General features: G+C 44.0%; 1 protein-coding gene across 1 annotated transcript in view; it reads right to left on the reverse strand.

The window, feature by feature from the left end:
* LOC124606202 (glutamate receptor ionotropic, delta-2-like) overlaps positions 1 to 5,640 on the reverse strand; it is a 117,387-nt gene extending 111,747 nt beyond the window's left edge. The window contains exon 1 of the mRNA XM_047138171.1: positions 5,439 to 5,640. Coding sequence (XP_046994127.1) covers positions 5,439 to 5,640 — 202 coding nt within the window. The remainder of the gene's footprint in view (positions 1 to 5,438) is intronic.
* Between the last annotated feature and the right edge of the window lie 18,933 nt (positions 5,641 to 24,573).

Consider the following 24,573-nt stretch of genomic DNA (forward strand, 5'->3'; position numbering starts at 1 on the left):
GATAGCTGCGGATATTTTTACAGGTGAATAGACGTGCAACTGTTGAGCAGCTGACCGTCCAGATGAACCAAGAGGCTACCAGCAGTGTCTCCAACAACCGTTTAGCGTACGTTGCTGTGTATGGGCCTCCGCAGCAAGCACGTCCGGTGAGTGGCGGCAGGTAGCTTTCTCAGATGGATCACGATTCATGCGCCACTGGCGTGAAACGTTTCGAAGTAAATACCCTGCAACGGTCATCGGAAAGGTCCAGGCCGGAGGAGGGAGTTCATGGTTTGGGGAATGTTTTTGTGGCATTCTCTGGATGATCTCGACGTTCTGGTAGGCACAATGGATCAACACATCCTTGGGGATCAGGCCCACCCCTACATGGAGTTTGTTTTTCCACGACACAACATCATCTATCAGCAGGCCAACGCAACGTGTCACACAGCTCGCAGAGTACGTGTGTTGTTCAAGGACAACCATGATGGGTTTATCATAATTCCCTGGCCACTATACTCTCCGGATTAAATCCAATCGAGGACCTGTGGGATGACTTCGATCGGGCTGTTCGTGCCATGGATCCTCATCCGAGAAACCCGCCGCAGCTGGAGCCGGCACTGGAGTCGGCAAGGAAGCACATCACTGTCCGTATCTTCCAGAACCTCACTACATCGCTAACTGTATGTCTCGCAGTGGTCTGCATTGAAAAAGATGGCTATACAGACGTTTGACAGGGGCACATTAATAGGACTGGACATTGTATTTGACCCTATCAATGCTTCATAAGCCCACTTAGGATGATTGTGGCCAGACATGCTACGATATTACGTGACTACCACATATACATCTACTTCATCAGCTCCTCAGTGCACATGCGTCCCAATACCTCGGATCAGAGGTTAAGTACCTGTCATATCATAATCTAAACACGAGGTCTCACTTATCTACTGTTCAGGCGGCGTTCTAGTATAAAAACAAATACTTTTGCAAACTCCTTTGTTGCTGCTGCCTGCCTCTGAAACAAGAGCTGCCCCACGTTGCTCACACTTTTTAGTGCTTTGTTGCACTTACGAAAAACTGAAGCAACTCCTGTGAGCGTCATAACCATTATCCAAAAAAATGGTTCAAAGGCTCTGAGCACTATGGGACTTAACATGTGAGGTCATCAGTCCCCTAGAACTTAGAACTACTTAAACATAACTAACCTAAGGACATCACACACATCCATGCCCGAGGCAGGATTCGAACCTGCGACCGTAGCGGTCACGCGGTTCCAGACTGAAGCGCCTAGAACCGCACGGCCACTCCGGCCGGCAACCATTATCCAAAAATTTACGTGTATGGCCAGCTGACTTCTGTCAACAGCAAATTCTCCCAATTGCTCTACCTTTTATTTTCATTTCTGAATCAATCTAGTAACGTGCTTTTTTCCTATCTTCATTATTTCGGTTTTATCACTTTCCTCTGTTTCTTCCGTTGCGCCTTTCATGTCTATTATTGCTAGCACTCATAATTTAAATCTATATGTGTGCAATTTGTCTTTATTGTTATCCCCGTCATGGATGAATCTAAGCTGTGTTCCGAGCGGTTCTGGGCGCTACTGTCTGGAACCTCGTAACCACTACGGGCGCAGGTTCGAATCCTGCCTCGGGCATGGATGTGTGTGATGTCCTTAGGTTAGTTAGCTTTAAGTTGTTCTAGGTTCTAGGGGACTGATGACCTCAGGTGTTAAGTCCCATAGTGCTCAGAGCCATTTGAACCATTAAGCTGTGTTTTTAGCATTATTTATGTCATAGCATTTTCTAAATAATGAATTCTGTATTAAATGTAACTTATAACATGCTTGCCATAATAAATTGAATATAAAAATATAGAATGCCTGGTTATACGTAAAATAGACACTGTGAGCTCTAATTTAGGTTGGTTAAATCGGTAGATATACAAATGTTTTAAGCCTACGTTTGCGTAAGATTGTGAGGGTTCTATATCGTCATTTGTCAAAATACTTGCTATTATTTGTAATGCTTGAGGGTAAATTTATCGAACTGTTTACCGCGGTGACTATGTTGCAGCTATCTCTGATTTTGCCGAGGTACAAGTTCAAAGTCATCCCTGCCTGGTGACAATGTTTTGAATAATGTCGTGATGGCTGTTACTGGGCGCTGGCCCTCAGTGTGGCAGTCGAGTGGAGAGAGTCGAGTCGAGAGCGTACGGTCTGCGCGTCCGAACCGAATAGTCTGGTTGAGACTAAGCGCGGGTCGGTACTGTTCGGTTGAAGTTGTTAATTAGTTCTGAATACGATTATTCGACCCGCGTTTGTTAACTTGAGAGCTTCAGTGCGGAAAGATCGGTATGCGGAATATTAATTACGAGTAGTTGTACATATTTAAATGTGCCTGCTCTGTGTGGAGCTTTCGACAATAAACCATTTTGTTCGTGATCTGCTAACAATAACTGTTCTTAATCTGACCCAACATTGTCCCTCCTTCCATAAATTATCAATCGTTGGATTGTCTGCCTCTTAATTAATGGAGTTGTGAGGGCCAATAGTATCGTCCAGCGTAGCGCGCACGCACAGGTCGTGTTATAAGATGAACAATAAAAACCTAATCAGCAGATTTAAAGGAGTAACCACAAATTAAAAAAAAACTAAAACTAATATGCATTAGAGACAAATACTGAGGCTAAGTGATACTTCGACACGAAAATTAGTCTACTTTGCTTATTTTCATTCACTTATGTCGTATGGTATTATATTTTGGGGTAACTCTTCCCATTCTACAAGTATATTTTTGGCTCAGAAACGGGCGGTTCGGGCAATAAGTGGTGTGAGTTCACGAACCTCTTGTCGACGTCTGTTCACGAGTCTGGGTATTTTGACACTGGCCTTTCAATATGTATATTCCTTATTGTCGTTTCTTGTTAGTAATATTAGTTTCTTCCCAAGAATAAGCAGCTTTCACTCGGTTAATACTCGCCAGAAATCAAACCTGCATGTGGATCGGACTTCCTTAACTCTTGTGCAGAAAGGTGTACAGTATACTGCTGCATCCATTTTCAATAAGCTGCCACTCGAATTCAAAAATCTTAGCAGTATTGCACTCGCTTTCAAATCGAAACTGAAGAGTTTCCTAATGGGTCACTCCTTCTATTCTGTCGAGGAGTTCCTTGAAAAATTAAGCTGATTCTTATTGTATTGCTGACAGCGTTTACTTAAACTTATGGACTGACTTTTTTCAGGTTCATGAACATTTATTTTTATCTGTTATTATTTTTATGTTGTAATTTCATGTACTGACACGTTCCATGACCTTGGAGATTTTCTCCTCAATTTCGTCCTACGGAACTTGACGTGTAAATAAATAAATAAATAAGTTGTCTGCTAATTTCCAGTGCTAGTCTAACCCTGGAGTTTTTTGTTTGTTACTGTGCAAGCGCCATCGTATATACACTGCCTGCTGGCACCAATGTAAATTCAGCATCGAGTGAGACCTAGTAGAGGATGGGTATCAGAAGTTGAGATACATTTTTGTTTAATTAATTAGACAAATATATTTTTGAAGGGTCATTGTGAGCCTAGAGTACACCTTGTGTAACTGTTCTGTTGCTTAGTATGACGTACATTAGATGAAAATGGCACGTAGAAACGACATTTTACTAACGGGAGATGCTACGTGGGAAGCATTGTTAGAACAACTCAATCGTGAAGGTTGCGTAAGTGACTTTCTTTGTAAAAGCGATTATGAAGCTGTTGGTTCTGCAGCAGTGCCAAAACCTGATCTGTTTGTCGAATCTACAGACAAGCTATGAAGAAAATACTGTCGTCCACGGTAAGAATGGTCAATGTTGGAATACGTATGTTCCTAATGGAAAAGGCCGGCCACTTGTCGATTAACTTTGTAGTCCATATTCCAAGGGTATGAGTAAATAAATGAATGGATTTATGAACAATTGAGAACATATCAAAATATTTCTGTAGTATATGCATTTGGTTAAACGAATAGCATCTTCATGTAATAAAACTGCAAATAATATCTTTACAGCCGGCCGTGGTGGCCGTGAGGTTCTAGGCGCTTCAGTCCGGAACCACGCGGCTGCTACGGTCGCAGGTTCGAATCCTGCCTCGGGCGTGGATGTGTGTGATGTCCTTAGGTTAGTTAGGTTTAAGTAGTTCTAAGTCTAGGGGACTTATGACCTCAGATGTTAAGTCCCATAATGCTTAGAGCCCCTTGAACCATTTACAATCGTTACATCCGGATCACTTTCAATCTAGTAAACATTTTCGATGCTGCTGACCAACAGTGATAGAGTAATTTGTAAAGGAACACACCGCCATTTGACTTTTTTATTGTTCATTTAAGTACAACCCAGGTTTCGGCAATTTATGCCAATGTCAAGTATTTGATTTTATGTGTTTAACATAGATTGTAGGACACTTATGTTTTTAAGCTCAATGTTGGCCATAAATTAAGAAAAATATTGGCTCCCCACGAAATGCCAGATGTAAAATCGGCATTTGTAACAGATCAGTAAATAATTGTGGGAGCACATCATATTTAGTGGAAGTACGCTTACGTTCGTAAATAAAAGATGAGAACATGTCCTTAAAACATAATGATAGCGCCGGCGGTTGTAGCCGAGCGGTTCTAGGCGCTTCAGTCCGGAACCGCGCTGCTGCTACGGTCGCAGGTTCGAATCCTGCCTCGGGCATGGATGTGTGTGATGTCCTTAGGTTAGTTAGGTCTAAGTAGTTCTAAGTCTAGGGGACTGACGACCGCAGATGTTAAGTCCCATAGTGCTTAGAGGCATTTGAACCATTTTTTTCGTAATGATAGCCTGCTTTTACTAAATACGACGTGCTCCCACAATTATTTACTGATCTGTTACAAGATGGTGATTTTACATCTGGCATTTCGTGGGGAGCCAATATTTTTCTTACTTTACGGCCAACTTTGAGCTTGACAAGATGTTAAGTGTCCTGTAATATATATTAAAAGACATAAAATCAAATACTTGAAAATGGCATAAAAGTCAGAAACGTGGATTGTACTTAAGTAAACAATAAAACAGTCAAATGGCGGTGTGTTCCTTTAAAAAAACTTTCAAGTTACATCATTGAAAAGCTTCCAAGACAACTTTTTCTTTTCCTCGAATTTTGGATTCATTAATACCAATAATCGTCGAACAAGTAGAAGACAGAGATGAAATGAAATACTTTTAGCAAATGACCTGAATTTCATTATAAAATATTCCACACACAAGCAGTTTCTCCAGGAAATAATTGAGGGTCACTGTGACACTGGTGTACAGTTCATGTTACAATTTCAGAAGTGTACACCACTAGGGTTAAGACTTCGGCTGACAAAAACATTACGTTGTAGCAAACGATATCTTAAAAAAACAAAACACGAGAAGCCCTGTAAAGCAAACGGCGTGACATGCAGAATCTTACTGACCGTAAGTACTGCAGGCGTAAATGGCGCATACGCGCGTGTTCCTCTCGCCGAAGTAGTCTGAGGCCATCAGCACAGCGCCACCGTCGAGAAGCGCCGAGCAGGCGTGGAGCCCAGAGAGGGTGAGACCGACTGCCGGCCACCAACCAGCCATCGCGTAGCCGTCAGCTGGTCCGGCGCACCTCTTGCCTGCTCGACGCCTCATACCGTATTTAAGTAATTGCACTCGCGGCGCTGCTGCAGCGAGACGCAGCTGCGCCGGCGCGTAAAGGACGTTTAAATTATTCCCTTTATTATCTCAGAAATTACCGTACGAAGGCAGCTCTAGCTTCGAAGCGTCCAGATGGCTCTCCAAAGGTATTACACGCTCGTCAAAGATGAAACGCTGAGAGAGAAATCGTGCTCTACCGGAATGAGCACTGCTGTCATCTTTAATGATCCGGGGAAAGCCAGAATAGCCTACGCTATAACATTAATGGTTACCTCTGTTCGACTCTAGTTTTGGTTGGCATGTGTTCTATATTGCAACAAAGAGAGCTACGAATTCTCGAGAGGACCTCGGGCAGCTAGCATTAGACAAAATTGTTTTAGGAAACCTGGAAATGCTCTCTGATTATTTAAATTGCTCTGTAAATCGTTTAATAGGTATTACAGACTGGCAGATGTTATATCGTTTCGATAATAACATTTCAGATAAAAAATTACTCGCCCCCCAGAGGCATCTCGGTAATACCTCGTAACTCCACCTCAAGCCTACATAATAGCTTCAGTTCGGCGAGGAAGGGTATGCCATGTCTAGATGCAGCCACTAATTTATGATTAGATCCCACAGACCTACGAAATTGCGGCATTGTTGATTGTTACGTTTTACGCGCTACTTCGAATAGTCACAGACATTGCACTGACAAAGAAACGTCCCAAGGGGTCAGATCATCTTTTTTAAACAAATTATATGGTGATTTAGGTTATGGTCCCAGTCACACCTTGCAGCCATTCACCCTGGTGGGCACTCGTTCCTGAGTGATCGACGAAGAAATATTCGGAATTTTCCATGATATTCTAGAGTCTTAAAGTGATGGAAACTTCTAGAGCACTATTGTCGCGTAGTAGTTAAAGTGCAAGTGTGTTCTAATCTCGTCAAGTAGTTCGATAATTTATTCTCAAATATTTATTGATATGACTTTAGATAATTGGTTTAAGTGTGTGTTCTTTATTTCTTATCCTTTATCAGGTAATTTTAATCGTCATATTAACTAGTTCAGTTTCTATTATTTTGTCTTTCAGTCGTTCGTTTTTCATTTGGAATTTTTGTTCAAATGGTTCAAATGGCTCTGAGCACTATGGGACTTAACATCTATGGACATCAGTCCCCTAGAACTTAGAACTACTTAAACCTAACTAACCTAAGGACATCACACAACACCCAGTCATCACGAGGCAGAGAAAATCCCTTACCCCGCCGGGAATCGAACCCGGGAACACGGGCGCGGGAAGCGAGAACGCTACCGCACGACCACGAGCTGCGGACTGGAATTTTTGTGCAGGTTACTTTACTTATTTTTATGTATTAACTATGATTTAATTTCTTTCACTTTATCATAGTATATTTTTGTCCATAATTCGGAGTAGGTATTAAAATCCATGGAGAAGAAATAAAAACTTCAAGGTTCGCCGATGACATTGTAATTCTGTCAGAGACAGCAAAGGACCTGAGAGAGCAGTTGAACGGAATGGGCAGTGTCTCGAAAGGCGGATATAAGATGAATATCAACAAAAGCAAAACGAGGATAATGGAATGTAGTCGAATTAAGTCGGGTGATGCTGAGGGAACTAGATTAGGAAATGAGACACTTAAAGTAGTAAAGGAGTTTTGCTATTTGGGGAGCAAAATAACTGATGATGATCAAAGTAGAGAGGATATAAAATGTAGATCGGTAATGGCAAGGAAAGCGATTCTGAAGAAGAGAAATTTGTTAACATCGAGTATAGATTTAAGTGTCAGGAAGTCGTTTCTGAAAGAATTTATATGGAGTGTAGCCATATATGGAAGTGAAACATGGACGATAAATAGTTTGGACAAGAAGAGAATAGAAGCTTTCGAAATGTGGTGCTACAGGAGAATGCTGAAGATTAGATGGGTAGATCACATAACTAATGAGGAGGTATTGAATAGAATTGGGGAGAAGAGGAGTTTGAAGTACAGCTTGTCTGGGAGAAGGGATCGGTTGGTAGGACATGTTCTGAGGCATCAAGGGATCACCAATTTAGTATTGGAGGGCAGCGTGGAGGGTAAAAATCGTAGAGGGAGACCACGAGATGAATACACTAAGCAGATTCAGAAGGATGTAGGCTGCAGTACGTACTGGGAAGTGAAGCAGCTTGCACAGGATAGAGTAGCTTGGAGAGCTGCATCAAACCAGTCTCAGGACTAAAGACCACAACAACAACAACAACATTTTTGTCCATGTTTCTGAGTTCATTATTTCCGTTCCTCGTGATGTTTGAATTTCGTTTTATTTGTAATTCCTCCTTTCGTTTAAATGTTCATCTGTTATTTTGTCGCCGGCCGAAGTGGCCTTGCGGTTCTAGGCGCTACAGTCTGGAACCGGGCGACCGCTACTGTTGCAGGTTCGAATCCTGCCTCGGGCATGGATGTGTGTGATGTCCTTAGATTAGTTAGGTTTAATTAGTTCTAAGTTCTAGGCGACTGATGACCTCAGAAGTTAAGTCGCATAGTGCTCAGAGCCATTTGAACCATTTTTTTGTTATTTTGTCCACAGTGCGACAAGAATTTATGTTTTATGTGTTTGTATAACCGCTAATGTTTGTGTAGCAATTATTACCCTGAAAAATGTACATTGTATAGCGAAAAATGTATTTTTGGTACCATTGCACAGCCAATGTAATTAGACTACTTCGTATTTTGTTTTTTAACCAGTAGATCGACATTTTCAAACTTTTAAATATTGTAATAGATAAATATTAATAATTAAAATCACATGTCCAGAGATTCTATTAGGTTGGTGCATAAGTTCGTAGTGTTTTTCCGTAAGCTTAATAAACATAACAGATATACATATGAGACACGTTAGTCATCAATAATATATTCTCCTTCACTAAGTACAATGGTCTGCCAACGCTGGGGTAAATTTTCGATTTCGCGATTGCAGAAATCTCGAGGCTTTTCAGGCGAAGATCTCGTCCAGCCATGTTTGGGGCGCATTTTCATCCGGAAAGGAAGTTCCTTGAAGGTTGTCCTATAGAGAGCGGAAAAGGTGACAATCTGAGGGCGCAAGATCAGGTGAATAAGATGGCTCCGGAATGGCTTTCCAACCCAACTCCTGTATAGTGTTTTCTGTCAGTCTAGCAAAATGCGGGCGGGCGCTATCGTGGAACAGCATCACTTCACGCAGTCTTCTTGGTCGTTGTTCTTGGATTGCCTCAGCAACACGTCTCAGTTGTTGACAATAATGTCAGCATTGACGGTTGGTCCTCGGGGAAGCAATTCATAGTACACCACATCGTCGCTTCTCCACCAGTTGAATAACATTAAGTTTTGTGGGTGCGCACAGGTACGGGGTATTTCTGCTTTGTTTCGACTCAACCACTCCTTTCTTTTCCTTATATTAGCTTAAAGGCCCCATGTCGCCAGTAACGATACAAGATAGGAATGGTCAGTGTTGTTCACGAGTCAACTGATAACGAGCAAGCAGAGATGCACATATAGCCACCTACTGCATTTAAACGACGTTATAAAAAAAAAAGTGTGTGAAATCTTATGGGACTTAACTGCTAAGGCCATCAGTCTCTAAGCTTACACACTACTTAATCTAAATTATCCTAAGGACAAACACTCGCACCCTTGCCCGAGGGAGGACTCGATCCTCCGTTGGGACCAGCCGCACAGTCCATGACTGCAGCTCCTTAGACCGCTTTTTTTAATCTCATTTTGTTCTATATTGTTCATTGAATTTGTTCGGAGCGGATGTCCGATGACACCCGTTTAGGTTCTTTATTGATACATTCACCCAGGTTTTTTTTTTCCGCGAAGGTCTTCCTGAGTCATTAACGCCAAAATGATCCTCCTTAAAACGAGAAAACCATTTTTTTTGCCGTGCTCTGTCCAATGGCAGTATCCCCACATGCGGCACAAATGCTTTTGGCTGCCTCCCATGCTGTATTGAACTCAACCAGAAGAATATAGATGAAAGGTTCGGAATTCTCCACTTGGCACTCCATTTACAAGCGTCCACAGTTCCACACACTATCTCCAAATGACAAAATTACTATATGCAAACTCAAATAGCAACAGTAAACTACAAATAAAAAATAACATTCAATAAAGCAACCGGAATATCAACATGCAAAACAAAAACACTAGGAACTTATTCACCACTCTAACAGTCATTCTTTTTTCGAGACAAAATAAGATCAAAATGAAACTGTTAATACACTCCTGGAAATGGAAAAAAGAACACATTGACACCGGTGTGTCAGACCCACCATACTTGCTCCGGACGCTGCGAGAGGGCTGTACAAGCAATGATCACACGCACGGCACAGCGGACACACCAGGAACCGCGGTGTTGGCCGTCGAATGGCGCTAGCTGCGCAGCATTTGTGCACCGCCGCCGTCAGTGTCAGCCAGTTTGCCGTGGCATACGGAGCTCCATCGCAGTCTTTAACACTGGTAGCATGCCGCGACAGCGTGGACGTGAACCGTATGTGCAGTTGACGGACTTTGAGCGAGGGCGTATAGTGGGCATGCGGGAGGCCGGGTGGACGTACCGCCGAATTGCTCAACACGTGGGGCGTGAGGTCTCCACAGTACATCGATGTTGTCGCCAGTGGTCGGCGGAAGGTGAACGTGCCCGTCGACCTGGGACCGGACCGCAGCGACGCACGGATGCACGCCAAGACCGTAGGATCCTACGCAGTGCCGTAGGGGACCGCACCGCCACTTCCCAGCAAATTAGGGACACTGTTGCTCCTGGGGTATCGGCGAGGACCATTCGCAACCGTCTCCATGAAGCTGGGCTACGGTCCCGCACACCGTTAGGCCGTCTTCCGCTCACGCCCCAACATCGTGCAGCCCGCTTCCAGTGGTGTCGCGACAGGCGTGAATGGAGGGACGAATGGAGACGTGTCGTCTTCAGCGATGAGAGTCGCTTCTGCCTTGGTGCCAATGATGGTCGTATGCGTGTTTGGCGCCGTGCAGGTGAGCGCCACAATCAGGACTGCATACGACCGAGGCACACAGGGCCAACACCCGGCATCATGGTGTGGGGAGCGATCTCCTACACTGGCCGTACACCACTGGTGATCGTCGAGGGGACACTGAATAGTGCACGGTACATCCAAACCGTCATCGAACCCATCGTTCTACCATTCCTAGACCGGCAAGGGAACTTGCTGTTCCAACAGGACAATGCACGTCCGCATGTATCCCGTGCCACCCAACGTGCTCTAGAAGGTGTAAGTCACCTACCCTGGCCAGCAAGATCTCTGGATCTGTCCCCCATTGAGCATGTTTGGGACTGGATGAAGCGTCGTCTCACGCGGTCTGCGCGTCCAGCACGAACGCTGGTCCAACTGAGGCGCCAGGTGGAAATGGCATGGCAAGCCGTTCCACAGGACTACATCCAGCATCTCTACGATCGTCTCCATGGGAGAATAGCAGCCTGCATTGCTGCGAAAGGTGGATATACACTGTACTAGTGCCGACATTGTGCATGCTCTGTTGCCTGTGTCTATGTGCCTGTGGTTCTGTCAGTGTGATCATGTGATGTATCTGACCCCAGGAATGTGTCAATAAAGTTTCCCCTTCCTGGGACAATGAATTCACGGTGTTCTTATTTCAATTTCCAGGAGTGTAGAATGATTCAAACGATGTGACAAAGGATTAGAAATGCAAAAGATAACATCTAGACCAATTAATCGAATAAAAATAATGATTCACAGTCATTTCGATAAAGATATGAAAATAAAAAATTTCAAAACAGCTGACTGGGTTCGAACCACAACCTTCCGTATGCTACAATGCTGTTCTGTGTACCTCCCTCGTTTTAAATGCTATAGAATGTCAGATTGAAACGTCCCCTTAGAAAAATTATGAATTACTGTGCTGGTAAACTTCTACGTTATTTGATACAGAGACAGCTGAGTAAAACTGAACGTACTCAGACATTTCTCTCTTTACTTATTCTGATCATCAATAAACTGACACACCATATTTGTAGCGCAACGCAGTCTGACTTTCAATAATCCCTACAAAAGAATGGCCCTGACTAACAATAACCTATACCTTTCATGAATCACTTACCTCACAAAAATAATCGTTACTCGAACTACTGCAATACAGCGAGCGCCAATACTGCCAGCTAAATAAAAGATTCTAACTACGGAAGGCACTAACTGATAGGCATAGTTAGCAAATGAAAGATTTTGATAGAGAACAGACAATGTATTTACCTTAATAATCTTCAGTTCATGATATCCAGTATTACAAATTTCCTCTTTCAGACGGACACACGTCCAGATCGTCCGCTCTCAAAACTCTGGCATCTCTGTCCCCACATCCACCACTGCTGGCGGCTCACCTCCAACTGTGAAACGCTACGCGCTGTTCACATCCAACTGCCCAACACTACAATAGCGAATATTCCAACAATGCCAACCAGCCACAGACAGCACACAGCACAGCCAGTCATTTTCATACAGAGCGCTACGTGGCGTTACCAACATAAAAACCTAAACAGCCTACTTACAAGATGAAATTCCGTAATATTTTTCCGTCGATTATTCGCAAACAGTCATTCACCTGGATGAATGGCTGTATGATGTGGAACCTGGGACACTAACCTACATCACCGTATAGATAGATGGTATCAAAATTTCGATCCCACGCGGGGACCGCGGTGCGATATGGCGTCCGAATGTTCGACGAACCAGGAACGTGCAGCCCTGTGAGTACGACTGTTGGCATCTTAAAAGATGAGAGTATCCACAGCGCACTTATCATGAAAATGTAGAAGGAAGAGCAACATTTTGTGAATGGTGAAGCAATATCCTGCGTGATGTTCAGAACAATACGATTAACTGGGCAGAAGTTATGGTAAGAAAATATACCCAGAACATGGCAGAACAAATGTTAAATTGCCGTCTAAAAAAACACAGCAATTTATGCATTTCCAGGATCGAGCTTCCAGTTTCAGAATTAGTATACGGGAAACCCTCAAAAGCGATCAATATAAAATATAAACAAGAGCAACAAAAAAATATAACGTGGCTACTTCCGTCGCAGCCGTGTTTTCTTAAGATGTACCTACCCATCACCGACAGCTGCTAAAATACAAGTGGGTGCTGAAAAGTAATGCCCCCGAATTTTTTATGTGGAAACTCTTAAAGCTTTTTCGGTAAAACGAACGTTGGTAACATTCTACATCTTTATTCTTCACGTCTACTTGTATTTATTTCTCAACACAGTCACCCTGCGCGGCGGGGAACACTTCTTCCAACGAGGGACCAGTTTGTTGATACCGTCACTGGAGATTCTCTGACGTTGACGGAGCCACAATCTCGTCCCTGTTTGTAAGGCTACGTCACCATCGAAATGAAGGCCTCGAAGATGTTGTTTAAGCTCTCAGAGACAAAAATCGGATGGGACAGTGTCGGAGCGTGCGGAGGATGATCGATGACAGTGGACCCAAGACGTCGGGATTGGTGCAGATGTCACTGCGTTTGTCTGTCGTCTGGCATTGTCATACTGAAGGAGAGTGTGCTCCCTGTGGGGGCGGACTCTTCGAATTTGAAACTCGATTACATCACACTGTTTCTCACGCATCGACATAGTTACGTTGCACATCTTCATGTTGCACACTACATTTCGGAGTCATGTAGCGGCAGAGAGTTGCAAATGTACAGACAGGAAGAATAAAGATGTGGGATGTTAACAACATTTGTTTTAATTAAAAATCTTTAAAAGTTCTCACATAAAAAATCTGGAGGTGCATGTGTGTGTGTGTATTGAACCAGGGACCTAGAAACGACGAAGAGGCTCCGTCCCGACGCAGCCCTTAGTGGTTCACAACCCCATAGCTGTCCACCCACCTCATCATCGCCTGACACCGAACCCAGGGTTATTGTGCGGTTCGGCCCCCAGTGGATCCCCCCACCCCCTCTCCCCCGGGAACGTCTCATACCAGACGAGTGTAACCCGAATGTTTGCGTGGTAGAGTAATTATGGCGTATGTGTACATCGAGACAGTGTTTGCGCAGCAATCGCCGACATAGTGTAACTGAGGCGGAATAAGGGGAACCAGCCCGCACTCGCTGAGACAGATGAAAAACCACCTTAAAAACCATCCACAGGCTGGCGGCACACCGGACCTCGACACTAATCCGCCGGGCGGAATCGTGTCGAGGACCGGCACGCCTTCCCGCTCGGGAAGCAGCGCGTTAGACCGCGCGGCTAGCCGGCCGGGCTCTTGGAGGTATTAGTTTTGAACACGCCCTCGTAGATTAAAATGGAATGGCATACGTTATCCATAGGCATTGGCACAATATAAATAGCTCAATAGGTCCACAGCTCATGTATCTTACTGAAAGCCACATCCCACAGACAAACACAGAAGTAATGCGAACGAGCTCTTCATGAATGTAAACATTAAATTAAAGAGACACGGAAGAAACTTTCTTTATAGTATACCACTAGCTTCCTGCTCGTAGCGGAATATGAATTTATGGGCTACATATTGTGGTTATACATACATCATCCTTGTTTCTTCAGTATCTCTTTAATTTCATGTATACATTCACGCAGAGTTCACCCGCATAACTTCTTTGTTTATCTTAATTGTTTTCGTTTATTTTGTATATTGTTCGCTCTTAGAGGTTTCTTGTACAGTAATTCTGAACAAGAAGACTTAACCTCCGGAACAAGTAGCCTCTATTATTTTTATAAGCAAAGTGTCTGTTCTTTCGGACATGCATATTCGAAAGAACAGTCACCACTGTGTGGAATCACAGTCGTATTATATAAACATGTATGAAAATTCGTGCTGGACCAGCATTCGAACAAATTCAAGCTGGACCTGGATTCGAAAGCTGTTTTTTCGCTGTATGCAGTCACCTTAATCACTTCAGCTATCTGAGCACATCGACATATAATGGACAGAGGACACTACTGATCTATAATGTGCGGTATATGGAAATTTGGGTCAGACAGGAGACGTGCTCGGATAGCTGGAGTGGTTAAGGCGACCGGCCATGTGAAGTGGAAAATCCAGGTTTGAGTCCCGGTCCTGCAAAAATTATCATCTGTCGCCACTGAGTTGTTTCAGTTGAGAGGTGGCATGAGCCCCCTCTCATATTTTAATCTTACGATTTTCCTCTCCAATTGCATGCGGTGTAAAGTTGCTATTCCTTCACACGCGGACTTCCCACGCATTGTCTCTCGTCACCCGGGTGGTCCGATGACAGGTCGGCTCTGTTGATCCTGAAAGGGTAAGCTGATGGGTGTGAGGGAGTCGAGTGAATGCTTTCCAGACGCCGACATGGTAGAATAGCGTTGGAGACATGCTCGGAGGGGCCCGAAGTAGCGGCTGGGCTAGAGGTCCCATTACTTCGCAGAAACTTAGCGAAAACACTTTCTGGCAGGCTACCAGCGAGGCGTGGGAATGACTTGTGTACCCAGGCAGTTTTGGCGGGCAAATTCCTGCGCTTTCTGCAAAATCGTAACTGTGATTGGCTCGCTCAGAGCATAGCTCCGTGACGCAGCAAAATCGGCGCAGAAATTGGCGCCAAGAATCTCCATTGGTGGAATGGTAGTGCTCTGGCAGTAGAGTGGAATTTTCCGCCGGTTTTCGAGTTGCTGATTGGAACGGTTAACCACGACCACTGTCGTGGGGGCGGGAATGTTCTGTGTTCGGTTTGTACGGGTGCTCTTGTGGGTAGTCGGCTCTCGCCTTTCGGTCGAAGTAGTTTACAAGACTGAGCTCTCGCTGCGCGGGTCAGCCTGCCTTCCGTTGGCTGCCTAATATACTTTTATTTAATTGTAACTGTTTGACGAAGTTGCTGAAGTTTCGACTTCAACGTAACTTCCCGAGTACAGTTGGCAATTGAGCGTTCTGAGTACAAGAGGCCTATGCTGTCTGTCTTGAGCAGTTTTGGCTAATGTTGAGTGTATCGGAGTTACTGGGTGACTTCGCTTGTTAAAATCAATCACTGTACCATCAGTGATTGTGGGGCGAGCCTTCTTTGTCTCCCTCAGAGGCGCATTTGTATTGCTAGGAAGTCTTTAGTCTGGAACAACCAGGCCAGGATTATTTGTTTCGGGCTATACTCGCGACATTATCATCACCACGACGGGACGTCGAAGCAACCAGCCATCGCTTCCAGTACACCAGATCGTGTCCTTGCAGCTAAGAAGACAGCTTGGTAATGTACGTCCGCAGCACCGGCAAAGCAGGCATTTTTGCTAGGCGATAATCAGAGCTCAGCAGAGCATGCCTGTTCGTCTTTTCTAACTTTGTTCTATCTTGGGTGTTCATTGTCTGAGTTCTCACTAATGTAGCAGCAATTAATGTTGGGTTAGCGGTGTGTCTCTCTTAAGATTTGAGTGGCAAGGAATTGGCTCCACATACCACTTCGTCATAAACGTCACAATCTAGTTTAGGGACAACTTCACCTTCACAGCGTTTGTTTGAGTATCCAATTTGAGCCAATTTGATGTATTGTAAATGTTTCATGTGTTTTTGTTTATTATTTTGTGTTTAGCCTTAATAAATCATATTGTTATTTTGGACAGAACTTTCATTCTGTTAATCGGTAGAGCAACCCTATCATTTCTCACTACGTTAATGAAACCTTCCTTTATTTAACTTATTTATCAAATTAAATTATTGCAGGTGCCAAACTCTTTTGTACTCCACTTGCAGGGTTGATTACAGTCAGTTCGCGTATCTTTTTAATCCATGTGCAACAGCAAAAGTCGGAGTTAGAATAGGGGGGGGGGGGGGGGCTTAGAACATCATTTACATATGTAGATTCTAGAAGAATTTAGTGTTAAATACACTGCTAGCCCCGGCACCTCGCACAGTGTCCTAATGCAGCAAAAGTCGGAAATCACTTTCATATAGTGTTTTTACACTGTGTGTACGTGGTTGATACGACATTTTAACATTGCTTTTTACCACCACAACATCATGTCCGTTATGGATTAAATCAGAATGACAGAACTGCCTCCACCCTAACTACATCCTCCGCACATTAATAGTTAGACGCAGGGCCAGTGCACTCGGCACCTTGCATCATTTCACAAGTGGCAAAATGACGACTCGCCGCGTCACACTACGCACTCTCAGCCAGCTACCGTCCAGTTGCTCTGTAGCTTGGCCTACTGACGACGTGCTGGTTTCGTGAGAAATGGCCTTTCGAGAGGTATTCGACTCCAGATATCCATTGTTTGCAATTCCTTTACAGATATTTGCTTATTGAATAGTTAAAATGGACCTACATCCACTGACGACGGCAATTGCTGTAAGATCGGAACGGATAATCTTTGATAGTTGAAGACACTCATATCCTGTCACTATCGGTTAGTCTCTTTTTACGACCAATGATCTTACGCCCTGTTACATGGCCGCAGACACATTCCTGGCAGACACTTCGGAGAGTCAGCGATCCTACATCAACAAATCGGGCGATTTCCTTCACTGTGTGATCCTGGGTTCGTCCAGACAGGATAGCTCCTTTCTGCAATTTTGACGTGTCTCCACTCTGATCCAACGTGCGCTCATTTCTTACAACTGACCGAGGGAGGTGGCGCAGTGCTTAGCACACTGGACTCGCATTCGGGAGGTCGACAGTCCAACCCCGTGTCCGGCCATCCTGATTTACGTTTTCCGTGATTTCCGTAAATCGCTCCAGGAAAATGCTGAGATGGTTCCCTTGAAAGTTCAAAAATGGCTCTGAGCACTATGGGGCTTAACATCTGAGGTCATCAGTCCTCTAGAACTTAGAACTACTTAAACCTAACTAACCTGAAGACATCACACACATCCATGCACGGGGCAGGATTCGAACCTGAGACCGTAGCAGTAGCGCGGTTCCAAACTGAAGCGCCTAGAACCGGTCGGCCACACCGGCCGGCGTTCCTTTGAAAGGGCACGGCCGACTTCCTTCCCCATCCTTCCCTAATCCGATGAGACCGATGACCCCGCTGTTTGGTCTCTTTCCTCAAACAGCCCAACCCAACTCTTACAACTAGCTGGCACGTGCACGCCACTTAACTGTCATGACTTGTGTCAGCGCTGGAAGGTCACATGACCGCCATACCATTTACAGAACTCCACAGCAAGCAGTGTGATCCTTTATGGGTTTGATATATATTTTGCCCAGTAAGCTCACGAGTACGTATTGTATCGTTGTTCCCATCGGCCTCAGACCTCAGCTACATCTTTTTATTTGTGTTGACCATACTGTTAGTAGCTTCGTCCACTCCCTTATATAGTACAGCTGTCGTGATCAGACACTGTGTCAACTGCACTGCGAAAGGCCGATTTCCCACATCTCACCCCCTCTACGCGAAACACCTCCTTGCAGTGTCACGCAACTTGACTACTGCGACGTACGCTATCACCAACGTAACTCAGTGAGAACTATTGCGTTGTAAATGATCTTGCACGGTGATGGAAGAATAGATTTCTCCGCGTCATTCGTTGCCACATTCTGACAAGAACCTTCAGCTGACTCAGGTGTCTAGGAAACTCCTAGACTGTAGGTATGTTTATGGCATTTATGTAATATTGATGTATGACTTCATTTCTTACTCCTTTTTTTTTGTCTCAATCAACCGAAATGTATAGATCTACTAAAAAATGTTACAGTGAAATCTCAAACAACTAAGTTTATAGGGTTCTGTACTTCAATCGGTAATAACGGATCCTTATAGGTTCACGTTGTTGTCTTGAATGAACGATTTAGGTTTCCTTCGATGCTCCTAAGCGGCCTACATGCCTGTAGAGGCGCGCTAATTAATAAAGACAACAATAAATAACGGGACGTGCTGATAGACACATGCGAGCTGGTCCGGTGATGTTATCCCTAAAAGCTAACAGCTACAATAAAGTTTAATGGGTTACTACCTCTTAATCAATTGGGTGGGGGGAGTGGGGGGGGAGGTCTCTCACTCGTGGCGGAGTCTGTGAATGGTGCGGACAATGAATGGTTCACAGTACTTTGTTCGGCGTCATCTGGTGGAGCGGGGAAACCCGCTTCAGTGGCACGCTTGGCGGTAAAGGGGCCCCAAATCGGCCGGCGGTGGAATGGTAGTAAAGACGCCTAGTACTCCCAGTGCACGATGCTCTTCACCGCATAATTTACATCACACTGCACACAGTATTCCAGGTGCTGATACCGGAGGATGAAGGAGGCGACCGGCATCAGGCTTGGTACAGCTGCAGTCAAGGAAAACTCTTTCAGTGTAAACCGCTCGGGAAGGCAGCATGGTAGACGCGGTAGCACTCCTCTCGTTTACGGAACCTCGACAAAACTCTGACATTGGACTCGGGTGCAAAATCCTGCTGTCCACGCGTACTCCTGCGAAGCCATGTGGCATTGCGCGAGAAGAGCTACCGAGAGCGCGGCCAGGAGGTGTACCTCGTCGAAGTGGGAGAACGGACTGCTCGAGCGACGGTCCAGCGTGCATGGCGTCCAGAAAGCATGGCAGTGTAAGCTCTACCTCCTGCAGAAATGACCAGCGAGGGCGTTTTGGGGATGCGGTGGTATCTCGGCCGGCAGGCGCTTCGCTGATCGCTGGTTTTTGGTCAGTGCTGCCTATCGTCTGCTGCTACAGGTGAAGGTGAATGGGAATCACCCCAGTCCATCTGTCTGTCTGTCTGTCTGTCTGTGTCCTTCCGATTGTTCAAAACACTTTTTTCTCAGGAACAAGTGGAACTATCAATTTGAAATTAATGCCACAAATTAAGGTGTGCGGTCCCTTGGCGACGTAATGAAATGAAGGTTGTAAGTCAATACAGTCAAAAGACGGACATTATTTCACGTAAAACTTCCTGGCAGATTAAAACTGTGTGCCGAACCGAGACTCGAACTAGGGACCTTTGCCTTTCGCGGGCAAGTACTCTACCAACTGAGCTACCCAAGCACGACTCGCGCCCCGTCCTCACAGCTTTACTTCTGCCAGTACCTCGTCTCCTACCTTCCAAATTTTACGGAAGCTCTCCTGCGAACCTGCAGAACTAGCACTCCTGAAAGAAAGGATATTGCGGAGACATGGCTTAGCCACAGCCTGGGGGATGTTTCTAGAATGAAACCGCAACATCCTTTCTTTCAGGAGTGCTAGTTCTGCAGGTTCGCAGGAGAGCTTCTGTAAACTACCTCTTAATTAAGGGAGTGTGTCTGTGGGGGGGGGGGAGGGGGGGGGAGGGCGGTTCTCGCTCGTGGCGGAGTCTCTCAACCGAACGGACAAGGAAGGTGACATAGCACTTTCTTCAGTGTCGTTTCTGGCGGCGTGGGGAAACTCGCTTCAGTTGCGCGTTCGGCGGCAAACAGGTTCCAAAGCATCTATCTGTCCATCCGTCTTCTTACGATCCGATTTTCTCAGGAAAGGGCGGACGAATCAAACTGAAATTTTCGTCAGGTACTGAGATCTATAGTTCCGTGGGGGAATAATAAAGATTAGCTTCTAATTCAGTGTACTCAGAAGATATGGCCATTTATGTCAGATAAGTTGATACTCACAAACTCACTCATCAAAACCCACAAGATGTATCCCATTGGTCTAGAATCATGAAATTTGGCTACAAGAAAGGTTTCATTGTACAAGTACAGAGAAAAAAATCTTTAAATTGTTAATATGTGATAATATTACACGGAAAGAATGTATTTTGTCATTTATCATCCGAACTCAAACTTGAAATTAAAATATTCTCGAAGGTCTTCGAGTTCGTGGGACCGATATCTTGTCGATACCAGACAAAAGTCGTCGAGATCCTCGGTTCCCAGAAAGGACGAACTGTCTGTATACATAATTAAGTTTGGACAGTATCCTCAGTTCACAGGTCCTAATCGCACCTGGCCAACTTTTGAATTTCTTCCAGGCTGTTGTATGTAAGTGAATGTGAGAAATGTAACTGTGTATTCTAAGGTTCTTATAACTTAGTATTTTGCCTTTTCTAATCCGTTTGAACACGAGAATTATGTTACTGAGGTCTATTATGCGATAGGTCTCTTCAGTGCAATACGTATCAACCATTATTTATACCCCTGACATATTAATTATCCCATAATTAGCAAAGTTGTGCCAAATGTGTCTGTTATTAATCGAATGATTTCGAAGTTATAAATTTTATTACTTTTCATTTATCTTGGTCCATTTTGATTCATTAAATAATCAAATAGTATACTCAATATAGGACAAGTCAAATTTGAGAAAGAAGAGAGAGAGAGAACAAGACACAATTCAGCTTATAAATAACAATCGAAAAAATATCATAAAATACAAATACAAAAACAACACAATCCGAATTTACTTACAATTATGTAGCCAATGTGCAAGGCTGTTTTTTTTATAATTTAAAAGTTCTTTTACTGAGTAAAACACTGTTCCATCAGAAATGACTTGATGTTATATTTAAACGTATTTTAATGTCACTGCAGTTTTACATCACTGGATATGCAGATGAATAATTTAACTGTTACCTGTGAAACACTTTCCTGGTACAATACTGTTGCACACTGAGTCATGTGGATACTACTGGTATTGTGTTGTGGTTATGGATATGCTTATTTTGTCGTATATGTCCATTAATGGTTAAAAGATACTCATTTACGAATGGCATACACTTATATATGTAAAGGTTTGGAAGCTCCTTATTTTCTGCTCTGTGAAATGTGGTCTACATGTTCCAAGCTTCTTTAGATTGCAGATAACCCCAACTATTCTTTTCTGCATCTTAAAAATTCTTATGGTGACGATTGAGTTTCCCCACAAGATTAGCTTATACAAGAGTACTGAACAGAACTATGCATAATATGCCTGAAGGACCACTGACGTTTGGCTTAATACACAAAGAGCATAACAAGCTTTTGAAAGCTTTTTTCTTAGTTCTTTCACATGGCAGTTCCATTTTAAATTGTCTTGTAACCATACTCCTAGAATTTTGAATTTCAGTAATTGATTTCATTAATGTGTTGTCAAGATATGAGTAGTCAGATAAAGCTGGTACGAGTGCATTTTAGTTAGCGCAAGTTGCATACATTCAGGGGAAAACTTAATTGATTTATAACTTCCACCTTTAGCGTATTATTCTGCTAAATGGAGTATGTCCCCTTGGTGGATTATTTGTGACACCCACCCTCACACTCACCCTCCTCTTCCCCTGCTTGCCCCTCTGGAAACCTCCAACCTTACCCTCTGTCTGCCACTGATACAAGTAAACTATCAGGCCTCAGATATTCGAATAGCCCTCTCCCACTCTATCAATTTGATGTCTAATTAATTAAATCAATAAATTATTTAGCCCCTCTCCCTCTGGGAAATCCCCCAACCCTCGCCTCCCATCCACAACTGGAAACTGGCAGGCGTGTGCTGTAGAGGAAAGATTCAGTTACACAGAAAAGGTTATACCTTTTTTCATAAAATTCAGTTTTCAGGCGTTTGATCTCTCTTGCCCATTATTCTCTGCTGTTTAGAAAGATACAGGTCTTGTAAAATACATCAGAAAGAAACAATTAAATTGACCACTTTTTTAAATTCCAATTGTGGAAGGAAAGCCATCAACATAACTCACAGCACATAATTACACTGTTAAAAATCATTCGCACTGACAACAAGGAATTGCATGCCCACACCCCAACCACTTCGCCGGGCCATCCACTTGGCATATTCCCACTCACTCAGGCCCTGCAACAACTGTCAGCTGCCACACAGCCACTCACCTTGTGCAGTGCACTCTAATTTCTTAACAAAAGCTTCAGGTGGCGGCAACCCTTTGATATTTGATACCTGCGAAACCACCTTCACTCTCTTTCTTCAAGTTCCTATTTGTGCATGAACCAAATTGTCCAAACATTCATGGAGGTCTTCACCCCTCCTCAGAATAATGTGTTTCTCTTGACTAACGCTGAATGAGAGTGGGTATATTAAACCTACCTCCTCCACCATAGGCTTCATCCTGCTATTTTCCATGGTGGGGTCATCTTGGTTGTGTTGTTCTCGCCGGCCGCTGTGGCCGAGCGGTTCTAGGCGCTTCGTCCTGGAACCGCGCGACCGCTACAGTCGCAGATTCAAATCCTGCCTTGGGCATGGATGTTTGTGATGTCCTTAGGTTAGTTAGGTTTAAGTAGTTCTAAGTTCTAGGGAACTGATGACCTCAGATGTTAATTCCCATAGTGCTCAGAGCCATTTTTTGTGTTGTTCTCGTTTGTGTGTGTGGTACCAGTTTATTTTGAAGAAATGAAGCAAACGGTGGCATCAAGCAGCAGCAGCAAAGCCAGTGACGGTAAACGCCCGAGGCAATGGGAATTACCAGGTAAGCACGTATTTAATTTCATAGCATTAGGTAGGATTTCGCAGTGTATATTTTCGTAAAAAGTTTCACAGTATCAAGTCCCTGTGTGATCAGATTTCGAAGTATATTTTTGTAAAAAAAGTTTTATCATATCAAATCATTGTGTGTTCAGATTTCGAAGCTAAGAAACATTTCATAGCCCGTGTGTTCATATTTAGGCGTTAAATTTTTTTGTTGTTTCAGCATAAATCCACCAAATTACAAATGAGTTGGAGACAGAGAGGTTGCAGCAGCAGCAACAGCATCATAAGTAGTATAGATACTATGTGATCAAAAGATACAGACACCCCCAAAAACATACGTTTTCCATGTTAAGTGCATTGTGCTGTCACCTGCTGCCAAGTACTCCATATCGGTGACCTCTGTAGTCATTATCCATCTTGAGAGAGCAGAATTGGGCGCTCTGCGGAACTCATGGACTCCGAACATGGTCAGGTGGTTGGCTGTCACTTCTGTCATACGCCTGTATGCGAGATTTCCACACTCCTAAACATCCCTAGCTCCCCTGTTTCCGATGTGATAGTGAAGTGGAAATGTGAAAGGACAGGTAGAGCACAAAAGCTACAGGCCAACCTCGTCTGTTGACTGACAGAGACTGCCAACAGTTAAAGGAGGTCATAATATGTAAATAGGCAGACATCTATCCAGACCATCACACAGTAATTCCAAACTGTACCAGGATCCATTGCAAGCACTATGACAGATACGCAGGAGGTGAGAAAACTTGGATTTCATGGTCGAGCATCTGCTCACAAGCCACACATCACGCCGGTAAATGCCGAACGACGCCTCGCTTGGTGTAAGGAGCGTAAACATTTGACGATTGAACAGTGGAGAAATGTTGTGCGGAGTGACGAATCACGGGACACAGTGTGGTGATCCGATGGCAGGGTGGGGGTATAGCGAATGCCCAATGAACACCATCTGCCAGCGTGTGTAGTGCCAACAGTAAAATTTGGAGGTGGTGGTGTTATGGTGTGGTCGTATTTTTCATGGAGGGGCTTGCAACCCTTGTTGTTTTGCATGGCACTATCACAGCACAGGCCTACATTGACGTTTTAAGCGCCTTATTGCTTCCCACTGTCGAAGAGCAATTCAGGGATGACGATTGCATCTTTCAACACGATCGAGCACCTGTTCATAATTCATGGCCTGTGGCGGAGTGATTACACGACAATAACATTCCTGTAAGGGACTGGCCTGCACAGAGTCCTGACCTGAATCCTACAGAACACCGACTTCGCGCCAGGACTCACTGACTGACATCGATACTTCTCCTCAGTGCAGCACTCCATGAAGAATGGGCTGCCATTCTGACATTAATGGAAATTGAGTACATATATTGGTGATTGTCTACATTTTATGAATTACTAAGTTTCTCAGATTTGAACAGGTTATTGATGAATGAAGCTTGGTATTGATATGAATATTTATATAGAATAATAGTTTTGCTGGTTTACACAGATTATCTCTTGCAAACAAAGAATTCCAGGTGTGAAATAACGCATTGCATCAAATGTTCATTACTTTTAAAATATATGGGTTCT

Source organism: Schistocerca americana, chromosome 3, assembly GCF_021461395.2.
Source record: "Schistocerca americana isolate TAMUIC-IGC-003095 chromosome 3, iqSchAmer2.1, whole genome shotgun sequence".
In the NCBI taxonomy this organism is placed as follows: Eukaryota; Metazoa; Arthropoda; class Insecta; order Orthoptera; family Acrididae; genus Schistocerca; species Schistocerca americana.